Source organism: Aythya marila (assembly GCF_965140915.1).
Source record: "Aythya marila genome assembly, chromosome: 1".
Taxonomy (NCBI): Eukaryota; Metazoa; Chordata; class Aves; order Anseriformes; family Anatidae; genus Aythya; species Aythya marila.
The window spans coordinates 193,603,811-193,630,033 of record NC_139042.1 but is presented as its reverse complement, the minus strand read 5'-3'; the positions used below and the strand labels follow the sequence as shown (position 1 = coordinate 193,630,033).

General features: G+C 41.3%; 1 protein-coding gene across 1 annotated transcript in view; it reads left to right on the top strand.

Annotated features, from left to right (window-relative positions):
• The window catches only part of LHFPL3 (LHFPL tetraspan subfamily member 3), a gene marked incomplete at its 5' end in the record, with an annotated part of 247,388 nt that overhangs the window by 163,561 nt on the left and 57,604 nt on the right, over positions 1–26,223 (top strand). The window contains one exon of the mRNA XM_082781761.1: positions 4,345–4,581. Coding sequence (XP_082637887.1) covers positions 4,345–4,581 — 237 coding nt within the window. The remainder of the gene's footprint in view (positions 1–4,344; positions 4,582–26,223) is intronic.

Below are 26,223 nucleotides of genomic sequence, written 5' to 3'. Positions count from 1 at the left end.
AAGCATGTCAGTGCCAGCTGACATGTACCATGTCAGTGTCAGACCCATTTTAGGGTCTGTTTCCAATCTCTGAAAGTGTCATATCTGCATCTTTACATCCCAGGAGGCAAAATCTTGGATTCACCCTCTTAAAATGAATGATTTCTCTCGTCACTCAGAGCCCTAAAGGAAAACCATGTTGCAACTCCTGTTCATATGGGAAAAAAGGTTTTACAGAGAGAAGTAAATGGATATCAGACAGGTTTAAGTAGAATATAGGAAATATTTTTTAAAAACTTGAAAAGTTTCACCCACCTCCAATATGTAGGTGAAAAAAATTGTTAGCCCACATCTTGTAAGAAAATTAGAGAAGGGACTGGACGAAGTCCAGGGTCATCACTACAAAGGCACTATTCCTGCAAATAGCTTTCTTGGGCAAACAACAGGAAAACAATGTTGATATCATTCTCGTAAGTCTTACAATTGCCCAAATAGCTCTGAACAGTGTCAGTGACACTAATCAGTCTCTGTTATCAATTTTCCCTGGCTGCTTCTTATACAAGCTCTGATTAGCTACAGAGCTATTGGAGCAGTCTGTCGGCAGGTTCAGGAAGTTGATGCCAATTCAGTGCATTCAGCTCGCACACAGAAGGCTGTCTTCAACAAACATAAATTTAACTGTTTAACTTTTTCCTTACTTGAATCAAATTGTCTGTAAGAACCAATGATTTAAGTCTTTTCATTCAATAGGTGAGCTTTCCAAATCTGAAAGTTTCTGAATTTATTAGAAGTGGATGAAGTGTAAGTGTAGCAGTGTATCCTCTCATATTTTTCATGTTTCTATTTCAGTCACATGGCCATTAGAGACAGTGGAAGTTTAGACAAAGATACGGGACCCATGTCTGTGTTATAAAATCATCTGTTAGCTGTTTCACTGCAATTGTAACTTAAAGTGGTTTCCATTTTTCAAATTTTTAGAAAACTAAAAGTAATTTCCTTCTAGAGAAAATCTTCTAATCCTCTTTAGAAGGATTAAAATGTAAAAAATTTCTTGCAATACAAAGTAGATCTGTAGGTGGATTTTATACCTGTCTTTTCAGCCTTGTAGCTGATAAATGAATCATTACCTGTTTCATACTATTGAGCAAGTATGTATTCTTACAGGCATTCAGAGCAAAATGTTCCCTCAGCAACTGAAGACTTGAGGTTGACTAATCCTACTTTGTTAACCTTTCCAGGTGAGGTATGATTCCTGTGTCTGAAGTTTTGACCAAGCAGCTATCTAGCAGAAAGCATCTGTATAGGCAGAGGAGATAATAATATCCTCTCTTTGATGTCTGCCTTCATGCAAAGGGAACCAGTCTAACCACCATAATGGTTGGACTTTGTACCCTATTACCAAGAGAAGTCCAGCTGTAGCCAACTGAATAACTCCAGGAAGTTCAGGGAGTACATCTACAAGTCCAGGTACCAAATTCAGGAAAGACGAGTTAATCGGAAATCTGAAGAACTCAGATGGAAAGCTGTGTACTGAATTCCTGACATTGGGGCCTATATTCTTGATTGCCTGGATGGAAAAGAACAAAGTTTAATTATTTTTAAGAGGTATTGGGAACATATGTCTAACGGGGTATGTAATAAAAGAAAAACACAGAGATGACAGTAATTCTTAATTATTCTTATGCAATTAACAGAAAAAAGTCCCTCGTCTATTGATCATTAACTGAGCACTAAGCTTCATCACATTTTGAGGATGATTAATAAAATAAACTAGTTTGGGTAGTTGCTACTTTATAGCAAACATTTGTCACAGTCACCTGGGTAAATGTGGACATTTTTAAGAACACCAGAAGTATGAACGTTTTATCACAATCATCATAGAATGGCTTGGGTGTTAAAGGGACCTTAAAGCCCACACATTTCCACCCCCCTGCCATGGGCAGGGACACCTCCCACCAGCCCAGGTTGCCCAAAGCCCCATCCAGCCTGGCCTTGGACACCTCCAGGGATGGGGCATCCACAGCTTCTCTGGGCAACCTGTGCCAGGGCCTCACTACTCACCTAACAGTGAAGAATTTCCTCCTAACATCTAATCTAAATTTCCCCTTTTAGTTTAAAACCATTCCCTCTTGTTCTATCATTATCTGCCTGAGCAAAAAGTTGCTCTCCATCTAATTTATAAGCCCCTTTTAAGTACTGAAAAGCTGCAATGAGGTCTCAAGGATGCCTTCTCCAGGCTGAACATCCCCAGCTCTCTTGGCCTTTCTTATGCATCATTTCAAAGAAGTACCTCACAACTCAGGGCAATGCTTATGTGTTGACTGCAAGAAATCATCCTTTTGGAAGTTTGTTAGACCAGTTCAAGAAAGAAAATTAAACAGTTTGTCTCAAAAAGCTTTGGAAGGTCTTTTGAAATTGCATTAATGAATGAGTTCAGGCAAGGCAGAAGCCAACTTACAGTTTGTCTAACCTGCATATGCTGAGTAAATCAGTCCTTATCTAATTGTCCTTGTTTCTATGCTTAATTGTCCTTGAAAGTATTATAAGGTGTTACATTTTCACACAAATGAACTGCTCAGGAGGAATTTATCAAGTATACTAGGTGCAGGTCTACATCAGATGCTTTGCACAGACATGTTTTTGAGGCTTTTTCTGCAGCAATGGGGTAGCTATATAAAGGAAAATATCATTCTTGAGTCCTGTTTTCACATCTGTGCAGGTGACTGAGCACAGGCTGCCCAGAGAGGCTGTGGGGTCTCCTCCTTGGAGACCTTGAGAAGCCACCTGGACATGGTCCCGGGCAGCCTGCTCTGGGTGTCCCTGCTTGGGCAGGAGCAGCTGGCCTCCAGAGCGCCCTGCCAGCCTCAGCCATGCTGTGATTCTATGTTACATTATTTCATCAGATTGATTCAGCGCAGGTGTATTTTTCTTTGTGGGCATTAAAGGGTGGGTGTAAAATGCCAGTGGTTATGCTCGTCCAGAAAAGACAAGAACTTGTTGCAGTTCCCAAACATACAGCAGCCATTGGTTCCACAAGCTACTCATGTGTAATCTATGGTTTTCAGACTGAGGGACAGTTCAGCAAATATTTAAAAGGCTGAAAGCTGCACAATGTGTTCTTTTCAATTAGCAAGTATGTTCTGTGTGCACAAATGTGTGTGTGTGTGCATGCGCGATATATGTACCAGTATAATGTTAAGAGTTATAAATGGTTTAGTAGGTGACATCGGTAGATTGGTAGTAGGGTGATGGTTGGACCAGATTATCTTGAAGGTCTTTTCCAACCTTAATGATTCTATGATTGTTTAGGATCCACTGAATCTCATCAACCATGCTAAGGGAGTTGGGCTCTATGATCCTTTTGGGTCCCTTCCAACTCTGGATATTCCAAGGAAGGGGGGCATATCAGAGCATTATTCAAAACACATTGCTCTGTTAGGGAATTTGCTGCAAGTACCCATCTGCTCTGCCCTGTGTTAAGGTCAATGTGTTATGGACCTCTTTTAGTGGTCACCGAGGCTGATGAATGAGCACCCGAACACCCATCCTTTGCCTCTTTTCCTACCACAGCACAGCTGACCCCACCAGGAGTGGCTGGCAGTCCATGTCAGCTAGCTTTCCATGAGGGTAGAGGCTTTCCATATTTTTTATTGGTGTTAAAAGGATCAGGACTTTTTCGTGTTCAAGATGTCATGCATTGATTCCTCAGGTAAACCAGATCAGAAGTTCGCAGCAATGTTGACAGCTTATTTTTCCTTGCAGACCAATGTCATAACTTGTGTTTTTGAGGAGTACAAACCTTATGCATAAAACATATTTCAGTTAAAGTGGTACTGCCAACTTACATAGAAAGAAAAAAACAAAACAAAACAAAACAAAAAAAAACTTACTATTACCTATGTGTGTTGCAAGCAATTAGATGATCAGAAACAAGAGATAGGCTTTTTTTTTTTTTTTTTTTTTTTCTGGTTTGTTTGCCCAACCATTTGATGGTAGTCCAATGTTTCCTTTGAATATCCACCTTAATAATAATTTTTCCCTTTTATTTTGGAGGATCCCTTCATATTACAATAAAGAAATCAGTCTCACTGTGAAAATGTGATTGTACTGGTACAAAACTGTCTAGGGATTAATGATGTAACATTTAAAAAATAAATAAACAAGGTCCCAAGTTGATGTTGTGTCTTAGGTTTTTATGTTTAATAGTTAATCACAGCACATTACTGTGTGATTTGTTTTTAAGTAAACTAGCTTTGAAGCTCAGGATGAAAAGGCGTGTTGCTTTAATGATAACTGTGTAGGTTCTCGTCAAAATGAAAGTTTGGTCTCATTATCCCATTGTTCTCCTTTTCTTTTTTCTCCAAGCTGCCTGTCTCGTCCTGGGTTGTATGATTTTTCCTGATGGCTGGGATTCAGATGAGGTAAAACGGATGTGTGGTGAAAAGACAGACAAGTACACGCTGGGGGCTTGTTCAGTCCGCTGGGCTTATATCCTGGCTATTATTGGAATCTTGGATGCCCTGATCCTCTCATTTCTGGCATTTGTGCTTGGCAACAGACAAGACAGCTTGCTAGCAGAGGAGCTCAAGTTGGAAAACAAAGGTATGACTGCTTTAGAAACACTATTGTTGGGTGGCCTTGAGGCTATTGCTTAAAAACAATTATCTGTTTCATTTTGTTCTATATGTAAAAGTTAACATACTGGCTTACTTCCTAAGTTGCTGGAGAAGAGAAAATGCAAAGAGCAGTGGAAGTTTTACTTTTCAGCCTCCAAAACATAAGAAAGCTTGAAATTGCCATAACTGCTGTACTATGCATGACTTATCCTTACTTTTCTCTAGAACTGCAGATGGGATGTGTTTGTGTTCCCAATTTGTACAGTGTTTTTCATTAGCATTTAGGTTTCGCTACCTCCATCTTTTTCTATACCTATCTATTTTTCTATCTATATCTGTTTCTATACCTATAAGATTTGTTCATTTGGTTCCTTTAGAATTTTGCATTGTAATTTGGATGTCTGTAATATAAGGTTGCACTTTATGTGTTAGCAGAGCAGGCAGTGAGGAGGGAGTTCTTGGCTTGGGAGATTTGTACCCAGCTATGTAATGGGACCGCCTATGCCAGGGGGCACCAGTAGACTTAGAGCAAGGATAAGAGCCAGGAATGAAAAATAATGCATCTCATGTCCCAGCCTACTCCTTTTAACTGACCTGTTTTCCCTGGATCTGCCTAAGTGCTTCTGAACCTTCTAATACTGTCAGCTGCTTCAACACCACATGGCCACAAGTTCCCAAAGCTCACTACTGAATGCTAAAGAAGTACTTTCTTTATCTGTTTCAAATTGATCCCCTACTAATTTCACTGAGTGCCCCCTAGATCTACCAGTGCAGGATTCTGCATTCAGCTCATCTACTACCTTTGCAATTTTGTGGGTTGCTTCTAATAATAGCAGAGATATTGGGAGACCTTCCATGCAGGATTGGAAATCAAGAGCTGTTTGGCAGCCTGTGTTGTACAAAAATAGCTGGTCTCAGCCCTGCTCTGGAAGGACCATTATCCATATATCTGAAAGCACTGGGCCCCAGCTTGCTGACTTGCAGACAGTCAGTACACTCAGCCCTAAGATTAATGGACTTGAAGATTGAATTTCACATACAATTCCAGACCTAGTTATAGGCTACTGATTTGGGGGTTAAGGAAAGTGTGTGTTGCTTGCAATTGTCCGTGTACATCTATTCTGTGGGTAAACTGAGGGCACTTGTTTCAAGGACTGTCCCTGTGGCCCTTTTCTGTAAGGATAACATTCATCCATATTTGAAAATTAAAAGGTTTATAAGAAGGGTATTCACAGCTATACCACAAGCGCTTTTGCCACCAGCTTTGTGTTTAATTTGTCTATGCTGTACAAAGCTCATGAACCCAACAACAGCTTGTATCAAAGGGCCTCATTTGTTTTGGCACCTTGTGAGCAGAAAACAGCTTCTGGAGACTCATCACCTCTCACATCGCTGGCACAAGCTCGTGCCAGAACATTTGATCCTCAGCATGTCGGACAAAATCATTCAGCAGCTCATTTTCCTTGGAATAAGTACAGAAACGTAACAAAGCATCAGACTCTACACAAACCAGAACTCAAAATGGGACCTGCCCCACTTTGTCATTCACAGTCAAGCCTAATATCCACCACATTTTAAACTGTCCCTCAGATGAAAAGAAAAAGAGGCAACCTGCCTTCTAAAAAGGACATCATCTCCTCCCTCTTCACAAAAAGCTTCTGCCAAACAACATCTCCCACAGGGGGACAAGGCAGGCACTAGTCTGGCATGAGCTCTTTGCTTTGCTGCTGCCAATGTCCCTGCAGGTGCCAGCTCCTGGCAGGGCTGGTGGGGCTGCAGGGCTGGCACCTTCACCTGGGGACAGGGCCAACACAGCCCTTGGTGTCTGTGGCTTCCTGGTATTCCTGGCCAGAGATCCATCCTTCTTCTGGCCTTCTGGATTCCAGGAAAGCCTGAGCTAGTATCCCACTGATACAAGAAGACAAGAGCACTTAATTCCCTCTTGTGATCTTCTCTTCCCCACACTGTGCTGATGGAGCTTTGGGGCCCAGAAACCACCAGGGAGCAATTTCTTCCCAAAAGGCATACTCCAAAGCAGGCACTGGGATGTACAGGTAGCACTGATGCATTTTTGCTGCTAGTAGTCATTTAGCTATGGATGCCACGGTGTTTAGGAGGAAGATTCTGGGTCCGTATAGCCAGGGTTGTGAGACAGATTTTGTTGTCCTGGAAGTCACTGAATGCTGGCTTAGGTGGTCTGTTTGGGGCAGTGGTCTGTGGTCACAGGGGGTATTAACTACTTACACCATAATGAAGATGCTATTAGAAGATTAGGGCCAAAGCTTGTTCTTGATTTAGCACCAAACAACCTCCAGTCTGTACCCCTGGCATGCAGTGCACATGCCTGAGGACTTTGACACTTACCCCATAAACTATGTCCCGTTGGCCCCTTTTGGGTTTAGATGCTGGGGAAATACTTAACAGCATTAGTCCATATACAAAGTATGCATGCATCTCTTGGAAATGGTCAGGGAAAATACTGAAATATGCAAATGACACTAAAGTACTTCCCATATAGACAAGAAAATAAAACTATGGATATAAGCAATCCCACCTGCAGTCTCCTCAGCTACTCTTACAATGTGAAGTCCTCACAACAAGCAGCTCTGAACACTAAACACTGTCACCCATCTCTTCTTCCCCTCTTCACCCAAATGGTGCCAGTCTCCAGGCTTGTACTGGCTTCTGTTTCTGATTAGCACCCCTGGATCAGGAGCATCCCTTTCTCAAGGAGGAATCCCTAGGCTGCTGCTGGCCTCCAAGAGGAAAAGATGTGGCCAGACTGTCAAGGAGTGCTGGTGAGGGGCTGTCTAGGTGTCCCAGAACTCCTTCCCCTTGGTGGTGGTGATGTCCTCTGTCACAGGGCTGAATGTCCTGTAGCCCATGATAAGCAAGGCTTCCCTTGAAGGGAAACCTTGTGACTTCACAGTGGTTTTTTTTTTGGAAGAATGGACCTAGAGAGAAACCAACATTGACTGCATCAAAGAGGAACCTCCACTTACCTTCTCAATTCTTCCTCTGCTGCTAGGGCTTTGCCCCATGCATGTCAGCACTATACAGTAGCTTAACAGAGGAGAACTATAAATTAAGTGTGAGAGTCACAACAGTTTTCATTTGTGGAAAAATCCTCAAGAACAATGAATTATGAAGCAATGATCAGACAGCTGGGCAGTTGTTTCCTTAATCAGGTCTGGAGGACTTGCTGCAGATCAACTCCCACCGAGTCATCAATAAGAGCTTGCTGTGGCTGTTAAAGCTTGTGTGAGTACCCAGGACCACAGCTGTTTCTGAGTATTGGCAGTGAGTAAACATTTAGAAGTATACAGTATGTAAAAGGATGGTGAAAAGGTGAGAAAAAGAAAGAAAAAGAGCAAGCTGTACTTGTCTGTAGATTTATCATGCTGAATTACCACCTGCTGTATGCTTTTGATTACTACAGTGCTGTGTATTTACATAGGTTAATGAATGCTCATATGTAAGGAATTTGGCTGCTAAAATTACTCGCAGAGAAGACAGCTGTTTTGTTTTTCAGTTGGTTGGTTGCTTCTTTTTCTTTTTCTTTTTGTCATCCAAGAAAGTATCCTTTGTCACTACATGATAAAAATAGTGCGTGCTTATTTCCTCTTTGCTTAGGTTTGAGAGTAAACTACCATGTGAGCTTCACCTCTGGAACTGAAGCTTAGCAGATTTTTATCAGGGTACAATGTACTTAATGCATTTTCCTAATCATGCAAATTTTACACAACAATCTGTACCTTTCTCATTTTAAAAACTGCCTTTTGAAGAAAAAAAAATATTTCTAAAAAGACTTTTACATTATGTTTATGCCATTAGCAAAAAGAGAGGAGAGCAGTGTTACATGGTTTGTTTTAATTTATAGGAAAAAATGGTAATGACTTAAAGGCCTGCATGTTATTAAGCTAATGACATTCTGGGTGATAACAAAAATAGCCAGAATTCGTCTTAGCTTTAAGCTTCATCACCATCAACATCAGGAAAAAAAACAAAACAAAACAAAACAAAAAACTCAATGTGTTGTATAATGGCAGAATTTAACATCTTCAACTGTAATGTTTTAATGACATAAAATTAAAGTTCTGCCCAAAGGGTGCAGAGACAAAATAAGATGTTTCCAAAATAAATTGAGGGTGCAAAGCAATTACTTTTATGGTAGAAAGTGGTAATTTGGTCTGTACTATGGGTGATAAATACATGAGCATTCAGAAGAAACTATCCTGTTAAGTAATATCAGTCAGGCCAAGTGGGTAATGCACTTTGTGGACAGCTGTGCCTTTTCTGATGGATGGAGCAGCTTCACAAAGTGTTTACGTTTAACATTTGACTTACCTTTGGGGCCCATCTGGTCATAGACAGGCAATTTGCACTAGAGATTTCCCAGAGCTGTAAGCCCATGGCTGAAATAGATAAAAGAACCAGGCAGCTAGATGGGAGATCTGAAGGATTCATCTACCTTGCAGTGATTGCAACTCATGCAGACAGATTCAAGCTACACCAAGCAGCTCCCAGCAGCCACGCTGGGGAGAGCTGGGCATGGAGCTCTGTGCAGGATGCCCAAGTGGGTATTTAACAGTTTGTTGGCATTTGCACCCTCATTATTCTCCATACTGGTGCTGTCAGTGCCTGATGGAGGTTGTTGAAGGCTGGCTCTGTACATCTGCATGAGCTTCAGAAACTGCAGACTATACACACTTGAAGAAAGAAACTCAGGGGAAGTAGCTTCTTGGTGACAAAGCAGTTTTCTGGGAAAAAAAAAAAAAAAAAAAAAAGCTTGCACGGAGATTGGTGCACCTCTGGCAAGAGTTATCTTTGTAAACAAGAATAGTCTGTCCACATGATTTCAGCTGCAACAGAAAACTGTCTGCAGAAGTCCTGCTACCTGAAGCTGAGCGACAAGAGGCCAGCAGTGTGCTTGTCCCATTGAGGTACTATATGACAGAGTGCACAGCAGCTGTCATTCCTTGAAAGGAAAATAGCTCAGGTCACAGCACTTTCTGCAAACTGCTGCAAAATGGCAAAGCCCTGCTTATCGGCATGTAGTCCTCATGGTGTACATTTGCAAACATTCAAGGTAACTTGTTCAAAATTGGGTGAATAAACATATGAATTTTGATATCCGATATAGTTGCAATACATAAAAGAGTTGCCAGTAGCTCTTGTTGGTAATAAAGACTACAAATCCAGCCAGAACAACATGTACAGCCCTGTATATCCATGTTTTCCACTTGATAAAATCATATAGTTCCTTTTTGTAAAATTCTGCACCCCTGACTTCTCCAGCTATATGCACATTTTCATTTTAGTTAACATACACTCTTCTTTCAAAAACAAGATGCAGCACATCTGTTACTCTGTTCCCTATTTCTCTTCATGTCTGCTTGTCTCCTCCCATCATTTCTTTCTGAAGTTCAAGAGTGATCCACGGGACTTCACTTCAGCCTCTTCCTGCTTTGGTGTGGCTCAGCGTTCAAAGCACTTAAGGTGCCTTTGAACTCGGAACCAGCTTGGCCACTTGAATTTCCATTTGAGAAGGGAAATGTGGAAGAAAGTCACTGCAGAGTGATCTGTGATGGATTACTGTAGACAGCCCACCACATGTGCTCGCTAGACTGCAGCTGGCCAGAGGAAGCTGGAACTACGTCAAAAAGTTTGTAATCTTGCCTCAAAGGAGAAGTATTTAGGTAATTCAAAGGCAGAATCAAGGTATTATTTGAAGTCCACAGACATAGGTTCCAGGCTGGGAATTACTGGCCCTCAGTTCTCATTTCAAAACATGATTCTCTGCCATGTCAGCCAAGAACAAAGCTTTGTCACAGCTGTGACGATCTCTCATGTTCTCTTTCAGCTTCAACCAACAAGTGGCTTATCTACCACTGCAATTACCTCCACTTGTCTATTTCTTTGTCCAATGGCAACCTATTTTCCTTTGGATATCACCTCCGTGAGTTGGAAGGAACTCTGAGTACAGAGCAGTAGGAAAATAGTACCAGCATTTCACCTAGAAGGCTGTAACTAGAAGCCAAACACTATTTTATAAAGATTTTTTTCCACAAAATTTCCACCTTTAGAGAATGGCAACCCTTTGCCTGTGATTTCAACTATGTAAATAATACAAAATAGAGAAAATATAAAGGTAAACATGGATATTTCGTTGTGATCAATGTCAGAAGGAACTTCATCTCTCCTGGCATAAGATTCTCATACCACTGCTGTGGGGTCTATGCCCAAGATATAAACTTTCATCCAAGGACTGTATGAACAGTTATTGGGTTCAAATCCTGGACTTTCCCTTCCACTGTTCTAATGTCCTGTTCTCTCTTCCCAGTGTATACTGAATTCTATCACACAGAGTAGAATAACTCCAGCCAGAGGATTTCTGACTTCACAGCAGTCTACAATTTATTGTGTGGGACGCTATTGCTGGAAATCAGAACTGGAGGACTGAGAAACTCCAACATGAGGAAAGAACATCCTCAAACCAAGACAGGCATAAAATCAAAGTATTTTGGAGGTTTCAGTAGAAACCGAGGGGAGGAAGACAGGGAGCAAGATCAGAAGTCAAGGTGCTTCACTGTGGACTTAGAAAACACTCCTACTCCCAGAAAAAAAACTCTTCCACTTCAAAATGTCTACTTTTGTGTTTATGAGCGTGTGAGATGCATGTGTGAGAAACTACTTAGACTTTTCTATTTGCACTGCATGGCAGTAAGAGAAAAACCCTGAAGCGGTATTCAGAATAGATGATTTTGATTCCTGGTTTTCTTACCAAGCCTGGATCTATCATTTGATTTCTCCATTTCTCCATCTTTTAAATAGAGCAAATTAGACTGACTTTGATTGGGTATGTTGTGTTTCAGCAATAGAAGGTGAATTAGGAAAGCTGAATAGTGGTATTATTACTAAAAGTATGTATACGGAGACTAAGCTTCAAATAAAGTGTTTCATCAGGGATGTACTTTACCACTGCATTAAATGGTGATACTCTTAAGGGGAAGCAAATGAGGCATCAAAACTAAAAGTCGAAAGTTGATTAAAATACCTTATTAAATAAAGGTCAATCTTGCAGTGGTGCTGATTGATATATCAGCTGATCCAACAGTTCCTTTCCAACTCTACTTTCTATAATGAGAAAGTAAAATTAGTCCTAAGTATACGCATTAATTACTTAACTGAAGAAGCTGGAGACCATGAATAAAGAGTTGTAGTTCCCCACTGATTAATGAAGGAAGAACATGGTGAACTGCTTTCTGTCTCTTAGAAAGATGGGTTCCACTTGCTGTTACACTCTGAAAAGAATCTCATACAACAGCTCAGTTAAAGAAATTATCTTTCCATTTAATGAGCTCATGATACAAGGGACCAAGTAGCAGGACTTCAAGGTATGCTGGTCACAAAGAGATAGCCAGCCTTAAAAAAACACTTCTTAAACGGTATGGGGAAGTTGATGCGTTGTATGGGCTCTGTGCTCTGCTTAAAAATTTGCAGGGCAGTGAGCCACAGAGGAGTTGAACATTAAAAAACATAGTGACTTGATGTATAGCAGTGGGTGATTAGGTCATTACGAAGTGCTGTTACAAGCTAAAACAAAACTCTGGCCTAGACATGTTCAGACAAAGCCTGACAGATCTGGAGGCCTGTATTTTTAACTTAACATAAAGCCTGTTGTGTATGGCCTGTTCCAAGCAGGACAGTATTTACTGAGTTAGAAGGCAACATGTCTGACTGCGCCATCGCTGGTAGTTGCATTAGAAATGTTTTGAAGTCTGGACAAAAATCAGAGATATTTTATAATAAATAGATGTACAAAAGGGAAGTAGCCAGCACATGCTTCATTCCAGGCAGAGCTAGTCACTCACAAAGATTATCATACACTACACCATCCATGCTCTCATCCCCATTGGCAGGAGACACATTTTTAGAAGAAACAGCAGAGAACAGGAAAGCTCATGACTCAGCCGTTCTTGCATAAGTGTTTTTGAAGAACATGTTAACACAGACTAAATAATGAAGACAGGTTTGTGCCAATAATCTAGACTTAGGAGGAACAGCTGATCTATAAGGACATTTTGCTGTCCAGTCCAACTTGCGAATTCAGCGAACTGCCTGGGCTGTCCATATGTTCACACCAGTCCTAATGGCTTGTTCTTGCATACAGATGAAACCTGTAGAACTGAGCTGTGATTGTTCCCTGTTAAAGCAAGTTCCAGTAATTTTCATGGAAATCTTTCTCATTATTTAAAAAGTCATTAGTTGCATTATCACATTTTGCTGTGAATTTGTTTTGACTCTTCTTCAGTAGTTGCATAAAGCAAACATCATTTTCTATCTGCAAACAAGGCATCTGAAAAAAAAAAAAAAAATCAGGTAATGTCCCTATCTGAGCATAATGTCAATAGAAACAAAGGATGTAGTCAGTAGCTTTAGAATGAAAGATCTATCCAAAATTCCAAATGAAAGCAAGGCAAATAGCCTTGTTTTCCAAAGTTACACTCAATGAGACATGTAAGTCATACCTAATGAAATATTTGAGATATCTGTCTCTTTCTGGTTTCTGTCACAGGTAATGTCCAAGACAGCTTATTACAAACAAAAAATGATCAGCTTGGTGCTGGCAGTGGAATTTTTTCTCTATTAAGCCAGTTATTTTTATATTGCTTTATTCTAGAACCTTGAAACTCTTTGTATTATTTCTGGACTACTTCCAGAGTTGGTCTGCACTTCCTGTTGAATCCCTCATCTTCTTTTGAATGACAAGCTTGGTAGACTCTCATTCCCATTGACCTCTTCTGGATGCCTGGGAAGCCAAACCCAAGATGCCTGGGAAGACAAGCCCAGACTAGGGCATACATGTATTGTAGTTCCTTGGCTCTGGAGTGACCCTACCAGGCACAAGATTGCTGGGGCTGAAAGTTAATGTTCTGCTCATGGCGGCCAAGATCCTTCTCTGTTGACTTTGCCATGTCTGTACAGATTTACTTGATACAACACCAGACAATACCAATGGAAGTGGAAACAGAAACATGATATTCATGAGTGACATTGCACTCAAGATTTCAGTAGGTGTATGCTAACTTCATTTGCTAGAAAGGAACAAAATGGGTAAAAAGTGAAATTGCAATCCAGAGAGTCAATCAAGGTTTTGCATACCTTTTCTGTCTGTTTTTTCTTAATTCGTATTTTTAAATTATATCAATGACTTTGTTCACAGCACTTGGACCATGTTATTAAGTTTAGTCTTTCAGGCATTTGGCATGGAAGCACTCCAGCTGTCAGAAATATTTTTATGCACTTACTTCAAGAGCATTTAGTATAAAATGTGTTCTACAGACATGGTAAAACTGAAAATAGACATTTTCTTGCAATCTCATTTGACTAAATGTATTTACAACACCCCTACACATTTGATTTTACAAACCACCTTCACCTTAGTTTAGTAAATCTAAAAATTTTCAGGTTCATAATGAGCTGGCATGAAGATGTCCTTGCATAGTCATTCATCTCAAAGCAGTCTTTAATCTCAAAGTACTTACACCCTTCTAGGTGGCAGCGTTTGACACCAGACAGACCATTGCTCTGGTTCCTGTAGGCCATTTCCCTCAGTCCCTGCCCTCTGATGTTCCCAACCAATTCTCTCCTAATCACTGAGTGAATTGTTCATGTCTAGTCCATGCACACTAAAACCAAAGCTCTCTGCTCTTTGTATAACTCCGTGTCTGATAGAGGCTGAAAAGATCAGCATGGTCTTAAGCTACTCTCCAATATTACACAAGCTGTAGGATGGTCTGAATTCCCTCCGGCTTGTCAGCATTGCTTAAATTGTGGAATCAGAGTCGGACACTCTTCCAGGAGTGTTTCTAACTCTGCCATCCCCTGAGGAGTTATAACCCCTCTACTTTTGCTCAGGGTTTCTTTTCTGCAGCCAGGATGCTCGGTAGCCCTTCTGTTTGCCAGAACCACTCCAGCTTGTGTTCAGCTGACTTTCCACATGTTCTCTGTCAATGTGTGGCTGTATCTTGCATCATGATGTATCACTCTGCATCAGGCCATGCTTATAAAGTGAGCAATTTGCTAACACAAATGAAGACTTCTTTGGTCTTCTTCACCACAGCAGCTGAGAGAGAGCCGATGGGCATTGCCACTGGCTCCTGGCAGACTGGAGAAATTGTGGATGTTGTAGGTCTCTCTCCTTTCTTTCTCACTAGAAGGGGTAAAGATCTGAAGAAGAGGAGACTAGGAGCAGACATCTTTCTTTTCTACATGTGCACTAAATTGAGATACAAATGCACTGTTGTCTGAACTAATAGTGTAGGGGCACTTTGTGCATCCCTATGTCTTTCTTTGTTTTCCTTCCCCACTCTCCCAAGGGTTTTATAAGCTCTCAATCCACATGGACAGTTCAGTCTATAAAAGTGGATCTTTATAGGATGAGTAGGTACTACTGTTTGGCATAGCTGAAGACCCTGAATTCCCACTGTAGGGTCTAATAAGTGGACAACCATCTGAAATACTGGGTAAATCCACTAGCATTGCTACCAGTAACAAAGTGTAAAGGGAGATTATTTCTTGCTTCCTGAACACTGAAGCAATAGTTTAGCTGTATTTTTTCCATTTCTACTATAATAATACATATGAAAGATAAGTGCACATTGGATAAGTATTGAGAAAAATAGCAGTGTTATGTAAATGCCTGCTAAAATGGGTGCATCTGAAATCTGTGCAGAATGCAATAGTTCAGTTATTTAATGGTTACTTCAAAGAAAGTAAATTCAGAAACCAAATTAGATTGGCGTAGCTAAAATGGACTCATTTTAAACAAAATGTTTACTACAATTCTTTTTATTTTTAAGTAGATTATTGAAGCAAAATCCTCAAAGCTTTTCCACTAGGCATGTTGGACATGATTATGCAGTGGTTTCCCTCATTCTGGAAAATCAATAAGAATTTTAGAAGGTGGGAGCAAATTGAATCCATTAGAGCAATTCATGCACATTTTAAATAGTCATGAATCTTACTTACATTAATCCTTGGGCACAGAGTTTCAAACAACATATTTCAGATGTTTTAATGGTTGGTGTGTATCAAACAGCACCACGTTTCCTTTCAAGAATTATCGTAACACTCTGTCAATAACAATTGGCTGATCCCTTACAAATAAAACTGATAAAGCAATGAAGTTCAGACATCATATATCCTACAGAGACAAATACTGTTCTACTAGGGAAAATGTCAGTGCATTAGAAATCATTCAGTGTGTTTCAAATGTGAAGAAGAAAAAAACATTGTTAAAGTGTTAATGGGAAATTGGGTACAGAAGCCATGTGGGCAAAGTACGAAGGTGTTGTACATAGAGGAACACTGGACTTGCATCCTTAGTAGAAACACTGGATTTGGTAACACGGAACAAAATAGTGACAAATGGTTAAGGAGAAGCTTTCCTTAGGAAAATAAAAAATTGTAACAGCTTTAAAGGCTGCATTTCTATGCCCTTTCAGAACAAGTCTGCAGCATCTAATTGTAGAATTTAAAATGATAGCTGAAAACCTCTGAGAATTCATTGGCATGTGGCCTCAGCACTTCCAAGCAGAGGCGGTAGCTATCTAAAGAGCAAAACTAACCTCTAATGTTCTGCCTAAATTTTATAAGTATTCTCCCTGCTGCTCTGTAGATGCTAATTCCTATCCAATATGGCCAAAGATGACATATTATTAAGTACAATAAATCTTCCCATATAACTACCAGACCAGCTATTTTCCTGAAGAAGACTGACAAGCTTATCTTAAATAAATCCCTAAAAGAGCTCTTTGAAATTATTAGAAGTTGTACGTTTGCAATGATGCCAGAAGATCATCAGGTTTATATACTGATCAATCATTTATACACTAGTGAGCAGCTGGCATTTGAGGCTGTCTGCTCATCTATCAACCAGTTCTCAAAAAGGTTAGAGACAATAAAATTGTACTCAGGCACTAATATAGGTACAAAAATGTTGTAAAACTGCTAAGTACTGTAGATTACAGCATGAACTGGTTGGATTTCATATTTCAAAATAATTTGTATATCAGATCCTGTTCCTATGATCACAAAAAATTTACGAAGACGTCACCTTCTTCATGTTGACAAGGAAAGAGGATCTGGAGGCTGGTGACATCAATCCCCATTATGGCACACTATATTATACTTAGATTATTTTTTAATATTTTTATGTTCCACCTGAAACCAGTCATATTAGTCTAGCACTGTACAGCACCTACTAAACCTGCATTACATTTTCTCCAATAATTCTTCAGAATATCCTCTTAAGCTCTGCATAGCATTGAGGTCAGCTTGTGTTTGTCTAGACCTATATTTAGTTTCAGCCATTAATTGAGGTCCTCCTCAAAAAAACTTGCTGAGAGATAAAGCACTAATCTCTTCCAAACTAGGCAATTATAATAAATAATGTCTATTGTTCAATTTTCTCTTCCCCGCAGATATCCTGGACTGTGCCTCAGTTCCACCTTGCTTCTCCTTTATTTCTTTTCTTTCTTCCCTATGCTTTCATACAGTATGCATTTGTATCCCAGTTTCTTAGCAAATCTCTTTATTTCATTTTTATTTCTAGTCTTCAACTTTCATAATCCCACAGCTATGTGTTTTCTCAATTTATATGTGCCTAATAATAGAAGAAATGATTATATCATCAGTTAAGCAGACAAAAAAATAGAAGCAAATGGGAAATTTTCTGTTTGGTGGTGGTGGTGTGTTGTGTTTTTTGTTGTTGTTGTTGTTGTTTGTTTCTTTGTTTAGTGTATATCTTGTATGACTTTATAAACTCTAACAGTAGAAACATTATAAATGGTATTGTAATTCTTAGCCTGCTTGGGAAGAGGTGAATGTTATCATGTAATAAGTATACATTGGTTTTTATGGCTATCACTCAGATCAAAACCCTCTGCATTGACCAATTATTATTACTTTTTTCAACAGGAAAAGAATGCAGCAATTCAACACTTGTCCAGTCTAGTTAATGCATTGTGATGTTTTTCTAAGAGTTGAATTTGTGAACAGGCTAGTTTTGACAGTTTGAGACACTTGGTACTTTTCATTTCTAAATCATAAATTATTGTATAGCACATATTTGATGAAAATTGCCAAAAATTGAATCTAGAGGATGATTGATAGCTGAAAAATGTAGAACAAACAAATAACAACAACTACAAAAAGTTGGGTTCTGCTCAGCTGCTAGCAGATGCCAATAACAGAAAAATCCATATATCTTAAACCTTTACTAACAATCGGTCTAAACAATCTCACTAGGAAGACTCAGAAATGAATGGGGAACATATCCATCTTTGAATGCCTTCATCTTTAGCCTCCTAACTTTAGATATCTAATACCTATTTCCAGAATACACCTAGACATGTCACTCAAATCCTTGAAAATCTGGTTGTCAATTTGGAATATCATACACCCAAAAAGTGAATCATCTCGAGGTCTCTTCTGAAGGACAGTAACTGCTTGTTCTCAACAAGACTGACTTTGTAGATCAGGCATGTGATGGAGATGGATGCGGTGTGAATATATTATGAGACAGCTGATACATTTCCGGAGAGCTATGCAGTAGAGCCAGAGATTAACTTTCAATGGCTTGTACCAATGCCTTGGACAGTACAGCAGTCTCTGCACTCCCACTTCATCTCAGCATTTAAAACCTGTCGAATTAGTAAAGTGAATTAATCTAGTATGTGACACTTCTTTCTCTAAAATTTCCAAGAAATTTAGTCTACAGTGATTATGATTTAGGCACTGGAAGGCCACTGGAAGGTCTTCCCAGAGACTTCTCTAGACTGAGCAACCCCAACTTCCTCAGCTTGTCTTCATAGGAGAGGAGTTCCAGCCTTTGGATCACCCTTGTGGCCCTCCTCTGGACTCATTCTAATACCTCCATGTCCTTCTTGTGCTGGGACCCTGGAGCTGAACCTAGGCACTAGGTGGGGTCTCATGAGGGCAGAGCAGAGGGGCACAATCCCCTCCCTCACCCTGCTGCCCATACTTCTGTTGATGCAGCCCAGGACACGGTTGGCTTTCTGGGCTGCAAGCACACATTGCCAGCTCACGTTGAGCTTCTCATCCACCAACATCCCCAGGGCCTTCTCCTCAGGGCTGCTCTCAATCCATTCTCCACCCAGCCTGGGTTTGTGCTTGGGATTGCCCTGGCCCCTCTGCAGGACCTTGCCCTTGGCCTTGTTGAACCTCATGAGGTAGCACAGGCCCACCTCTCAGGCCTGTCCAGGTCCCTCTGGGTGGCATCCCTTCCCTCCTGCGTGTCAGCCACACCACACAGCTTGGTGTCATTGGCAGACTTGGTGAGGGAGCACTCAATCCCACTGCCCATGTCTCTGACAAAGATGTTAAACAGCACTGGTCCCAGTACTGGCCCCTGAGGAACACCACTCATTACTGATTGCCACCTGGACATTGAGCCGTTGACTGCAACACTTTGAATGCAACCATCCAGCCAATTCCTTACCCACCGAGTGGTCCATCCGTCAAATCCATGTCTCTCCAGTTTAGAGACAAGGATATCATGTGGGACAGTGCCAAAAGCTTTGCACAAGTCTAGGTAGATGACTTAAGTTGCTCTTTCCCTATCCACCAATGCTGTAACCCTGTCATAGAAGGCCACCAGATTGGTCAGGCATGATCTGCCCTTAGTGAAGCCTTGTTGGCTGCCACCAATTACCTCCATATTTCCTGTGTACTTATCATAGTTTCCAGGAGGATCTTCTCCATGATCTTGCCAGGCACAGAGGTGAGATTGACTGGACTGTAGTTCCCTGGTTCTTCTTTTTTTTTTCCTTTTTAAAAATGGGGGTTATGTTTCCTCTCTTCCAGTCAGTGGGAACTTCACCAGACTGGCACAACTTCTCATGGATAGTGGCTTAGCAACTACATTTGCTACTTCCCTCAGGACCTACAGATTCATCTCATCAGCTCCTATGGACTTGTGCAGCTTTATACATGTATTCCTTAGAGTGTCTCCTACCTGACTTTCTCATACTGTGAGTGGTTCATCATTCTCCCAGTCTCTGCCTTTGCCTCTGGGTCTTGGGCTATGTGGCTAGAGCTCTTGCCAGTGAAGACTGAGGCAAAAAAAAGTAATTGAAATAGGAGTTTTCAAAGACTGGTTCTTAAAATAATCAACAAAGTCAGAATTCTGACTTTAATTCAATAATGTCTTCTTGGTTCCTTGTAGTGCAACGGATACCATCTGGATCTCAAAACAAGAAAAACCCTATTATAGAACCTTTTCTGACAAACTGCACATTAAATGAGCAATAGTATTTCAAGATACAAAGCCTTTTAATGGATGGATGTTGAATTTAAAATTTTGCTTTATTCCAGTTATTTTTTTATGCTAGCTCATTTCATTTTGATATCTTAAAGCAAAAATATCTGATTTTTCCCTCAAAACAATTTCCTTATGGAATGACGCTGCTTATCTGCCCACCTGTTTAGTAATCCTTTTCCTTGATAACTTTTAAACTCATCATGGAATTTCAACTAAATTTGTCAAAAGTTTAACATCTTAAAATACCTTACTCCCAGAAGTGCTCTAAAGATCAATGGTTGGATAAAAGAGAGAGCATTAATTAGCAATCACACTAAGGGAAAGCCAGGAGATTCAGCGCTTAACAGCACTTGGCTGGCCAAGTCAGCACAAATCTCATTTCTAATATGCTGCACTGCCTGCTGTGTCACTATCGTCTGTCAAAATCAAGTTAGGTTGAGTATATGAAAACATTGCAAGTATTTCTGTGTGGGTGTATAAAAACGTAGGGAAAGTGGAATAAAACCAAGGGTCCTGTGGGAGAGAGTCTGTAAGGGACATTTGGGGCATGGGAGCATGGAAAGTTGTGGGGACGCAAGGGGAGCTGGAAGTACTCATGAGGGAGACAAGTATCTTAGGTAGAAAGTACCTGGGTGTAAGAGGAAACAAGGTATTGACATGGGGGGGTCATTGGGCTGTGGTAAAGGAATTGGGTCATTCTCAGGACACGTAGAAGAAGGAGGACATGCTGTTCACTGAAAGCCAGGCTTCATTAGTTTAGTGTAACTGCTTTTGCAGCATTGGGCTCATTTAAAGCTGACCAATAAAAAGACTATTCAAGCATCTAAACAATTGAAAATGTATCTCATTAAATATTTTGGTTTAACTGTAAAGAAAACAATACAATAGGAAGTGATGAGGCCACTGTTTTTCACAAAAAAAAAAAAAAGTAAAATTGTGGTTTGGTTCAGACCCAAACTATTTTTTCCACAGCTTGCTTCAGCCAATGAAGTGAAAAAATGGTTATATACCTAAAAGTTATATCTAAAAATATCTGTAACACAGGCATGGCCTGTACCTTCCGCTACAAGCTTAGCTGTGGGGACAGCTCCCAAAACATGCCAAGGGACCAGAACTTCCTATTAAGTTCTGGCCGATAGGATCTCAGGCTGCTCTTCAGAGAATTTGTTTCCTTGTTTGGCTGAAGATAAACAAGTTAGAACCAAGCTACTTGCCTCCGCAGATTGCAATCTTCCTAGGAGATGCTATCTTTTCAGCAACCACTGTACGAAACTTTCCTGAAGGTCAGTGCATACAAAATAATCAATTCTCATCTCCAGATTACATTTTGCATTGCCAAACACTGCTAGGGTTTATGAACTGGCTTCATGAGAAGAAGTCCACAATACTGATTGAAGATGTGATGCTTACTGCTGGTGACAAACTCAGTGGGGTATGGGCCATGCCTGGGGAACTTCAATCTTCCAGAAAATTGATATTAACTCTTCCTAATGAGCAGTAGGCACGTAGCACCCACAGTATAAATGGTTTGTGGATAAGCAAAAAGCTGTATTCACAAATCCTGTCAATCAACACTTTGCAGCAATTTTCTTTCAAAAACACAAAGATAGAGAGAGCTGGTCCAGGAAATTCAGCATTTTGAGGATGCAGCATTTCTTTTGTCACAACTAAGGAAAAGGTGGGATGAAGGCAAGTGCCATTAGCATTCGGCCAAGCAGCTCTGCACCAGCGTGGTAGGGCTGTGCTGTGCTCAGCTGCTCTGCTCAGGATTTGGCCACCTTTGAGACTGAGCCTGTGCCCAGCACCTCCCACAGACAGCATGAGGCAGGAGTGTCCAGGAGAAACCCCCATCATCTGATCTTTGCTGACTGCAGCAAAGTACTGTAGCCTCTTCAGCAGTGTGAGCAAGACCAGCATCAAGTCCTGTCATCTTGTGCCCGCTGACAACGTGGAGACAGTTTTGTCCTCCTGAAATAAAAATCTCGTTATTGTCTCTTCAGCTGATGAACCCTAGAGACTGATCTCCAGCCTGATGGTAATTCCCAGTTCAAAGCATATAGAAAAAGTTGGGCAGGATGCAAATTTGCACTGAGAAAAACAGAAAACAAAACAAAAAAAAATTGATTCCATTACTTTATATGCTGAGGCAGTTTAGGAGTATGTTAGATATGTCAGACCTTAGCCTGTGGCATTGTATTTCCCTCAAGCTTTGGAGGGAAGGACATGATGACAGCATGGGGAGGGTTGGAAGTGCTGGCCCATGAAGGGCCATGAGTGGTTCAGGTGTGAAGGCAGCTGGGCCAGCATGATTGCATCCCAGCAGCAAGCCTGGAGACAAGGAGCTTCAGCACAGAGTCAAGCTGACAAGGCCATGTTGGTTTTAATCCTCATCTAATGTCTGCACAGCACCTTGTGCCAAATGAATGAGCTCTGCTCTCTGCCTTTCAGTTTCTGGGTGTTGTTTCCCTCCTCCAGATATTACTGAGATGCTGTTTCCACCTGGCAAGTATTTTATGTGTGTGTATCACGTAACAGAGCGTGATGCATAAGTCTCCTAAATCAAAACAGGACACAGACATGGGAAACAGGTGTTTGCAGCTACACAGGTGCATTATTGCAGTGCAGTCAGATCTAATAAACCCTGCTGATGTGCAAGATTTGCAGGCTTACCTGTCTTTTCAGATGCAGGCATCTCCGCAGTGCCCTCTAGGCTGTGTCACCTTGTGTGATGCAGAAAACCCTATGCCTTCTGGCTGCCACTCTGCCCATCCCTCTGCAACTGAAAGACATGCTGTTGGGTACAGGAAAGGGAGAAGCAACTCACTGCCAGCATAACTACCATTACCTGCATTAAAAACAAATGCAGCTTAGCACTGATTTTGCTTAAGCCACCACAGAAGCAAAGAGGGGAAACTGGAAGCAGTCCCCACCTAGAGGCTAGAACAGAGAACTAGGGAGTGGAGAGACTGTTCCCAATTCTATGTTATTTTGTCAAAGCACATAGCTGTGCCTCAGTTTCCCTGTCCTGCAGAGGCTCCAGCACTCTTTACTTGCCTCCAGCATCTTCTGCAAGGGTTTTTCAATCAGCGCTACTGAAACAGTCGGTGCTCCTCATGAAGAAGACATGATAAAATTGCATATTACCATGAAAAACAATTTGCTAAAAATAACTCTCATGAAACATCTGTCAAATTGAGAAAGTTGAAAGGCAGTGCTGTTTTAGTCAAGGCGCCAGACTCTGTGCTCCAGCCTGCTCTGCACTTTTGCTTTTTCACTTATGCAAGCAGCAGCCCCAGAATCTGTGCCATACTGGGGGAAAATAAATAAATAAATAAATAAACTCCACACATTACTGATCAGCAGCTTCAGCAGGACCTGTGCATGTTGAGGAACTCATGTTGCAACAGTTTTGGCTGAGTTACTTGAGAAATGCGGCAAGAAGGGCTCACCAAGATGCGTACTAATAGAAGCTGTGCAGTTGTTCTGATAGCTCGGTCTTTGTTTGCTGCAAACATTCATGTCAGCAATCAGCTTGCTCACAATAGACTTCAAGAAAGTCCAGCAAAAAAATGTTGCAAAGATCAGTCTGTGTAAAGGTTTTCTCTGTGGCTTCACCTTGTTAGATGGCAATTTTTTACTTTTCTCTGAAAGTTTCCGGTATTTGATCAGGAAGAAGAAAAATGCCACATGAAGTTAGGGGCCACCCTCCCCAAACAAATGGGAACAGCAGAAAATTGAGCAGATCAGAACAGCGGTAGAAGCAGGTTAGACGGTAACCAGTAAATGTGCAGAAATCAAACCCTGTCACCACCAAAATCACCAAGAGAAAACAGGGAGCTAAATTCACTGAGTAACACATTCATTCAGAGGGTTCCTCACTCTCTCAGCTCTGCCTCAGGGTATAGGTCGTGCCATGATTATTGGAATGTCACAGTAAAGGGGGTGAATGGGCAATGTGAAGGCATGTTCCGAACAAGGCACTGCCCTGTCCATCAGGAGGTGTTTCCAGCCCCTGGTCATTATCATTCTCCATTGGCAGGTGGATGGATGTCTCTCACTAATAGAGTTCTCTCCTGATGTATTCATCTGGATTTTACTGCAGGCTGTATGCATGGCTAATGTTTTAGTAGCACTTGAAACCTCAAGCTTGAACAGCCTGAGTATTATAATACATATCATTCCATCCATATTTTTTTTTAAGTAACAAGAAAGTATGAATTGGTTTGAAACCAATCATTTTCAATGCAAGGAAATATAGCTTTTCATCTGAACCACTATTATTTTCACTTTGTGGAGAGGAGAAGCAGCTTTTTCCTAAGACAGCAGCAATACAAAAGTAAGATTTTGGTTCTGGTGAAGGAACATAAAATCAAGATATTAGATTGCAAGTCCATTTATCTTTTGTATACATGCTTTTAGTCTCTTAGAATATATATCCTCCATTAGCAAATTTTCTGTTGTGGCACAGTAGGGTGCTTTGGATGCTGTTCCGGATAGTCCTACTAATCATGTCCATTGTACGGGAGCTGGTCTAACAGCTCATTACCAGCAAATGAAGGCAGTCCCATTTCCTGCCCAGCCTTACTGCTCTGCCCCAAAGTACAAGCTCCATCCCCCTGCCTTGGTGGCTGCTGTGCTGCATGTTGGAACTTACAGACCAGGAAAAGTGAATACATTCCAGTTGTGTTAGCAATCATTTCAGCTCACAGAAAGGTCACACCATCTCCAGCAGCACCCAACTGTAGTTGCACAGCACATGGTCTGCAGGCTCTGAAGGGACAGGAGGAAATGATAGTCAAATGTCCTCTTGGTGACAAGCTGTTAGATTGCCAAGGCTGCTTGCAGGCCAATGACATAAGATACCTTAAAAGTGTATCAGACCTTTTGGATAGACTGGCACATCCTTAAATAGTCATTGCCTGTTCAACAACTAGTTGAACATGAGCCAGCAGTGTACCCTGGCAGCCAAAAGGGCCAGCCATACCCTGGGGTGCATCAGGCACAGCACTGCCAGCCGGGTTAGGGAAGGGATTGTCCTGCTCTGTTCTGTGCTGGTGCAGCCTCACCTTGAGTTCTCTGTGCAGGTTTGGGTGCCACAGTGTAAGGACATAAAACTATTAGAGAGTGTCCAAAGGAGGGCTACAAAGATGGTGAAGGGTCTAGAGGACAAGATATATGAGGAGCAGCTGAGGTCCCTTGGTTTGTTCAGCCCCGAGCAGAGCAGGCTGAGGGGAGCCCTCATGGTGGCCTGCAGCTCCCTCACGAGGGGAGAAGAGGGGCAGGCGCTGAGCTCTGCTCTCTGGGGACAGCGACAGGACCCGAGGGAACGGCATGGAGCTGGGACAGGGGAGGGTCAGGCTGGGGGTTAGGGAAAGGGTCTGCACCCAGGGGGTGGTTGGGCACTGGGACAGGCTCCCCAGGGCAGTGGGCACAGCACCGAGCCTGATGGAGTTCAAGGAGCATTTGGACAACCCTCAGATACACGGTCTGATTTTTGTGTGTTCCTTTGTGGACCTAGGAGTTGGACTCGATGATCCTTGTGGGTCCCTTCGAACTCAGGATATTCTATGACTGTGTGATTACATATTGCATTGAAGGTATTACCCAGCTGTGCCATCTCGTTTGAGGCACTGTTAGGAGGAGCATTAGACTTTCACCCAGGTAGCTGCACAGACTGCTTCCAGCATTTGCACCTGCTTGCTTGAAAACTCCTTTCACTGTAGTTAACTGCAATGCCAATGTGTGAATGAAACTAGGTCATGTTTCTGCAAAATCTAAATAAGGCATTATTAACACATCCATCAACTAGCAAGGTCGTGATACATTTTGCAAACTGTTCATTAATTCTGTACAAAAACAGTGACAGTTACAATGCCGTTTCCACAGCTGGGGGTGAAGGATGTCTCATATGCAAACCTACAACATATGTCTGGTTTGGGGATTTACCACCCTTTCCTTAAAATAAGTGAAGTGTAGATGAATGTTGGAGACATTCACCTGAACTCTTCAAAACAAGTCAGTAATTATAGCTATTAATCCCATTTTAGAAGAATTTTGTGAGTTGTGAAACACTTTTCAGTGTTATGAAATAGATTGTCTGATCCACTTGGGAGCTGATAAAACTCATCAGCAATAACACTTTCTTTCTGAGACACATCATCCTGTCTCAGAAAGGTACATGAATCCAAGAACATTGCACCTGAAACCTCAGTGACTTTACCACAGCAGGGGCAGAAGGGATGCAGAATAAGGCATCAACTTTCTGAGGGTAGAAGGAAA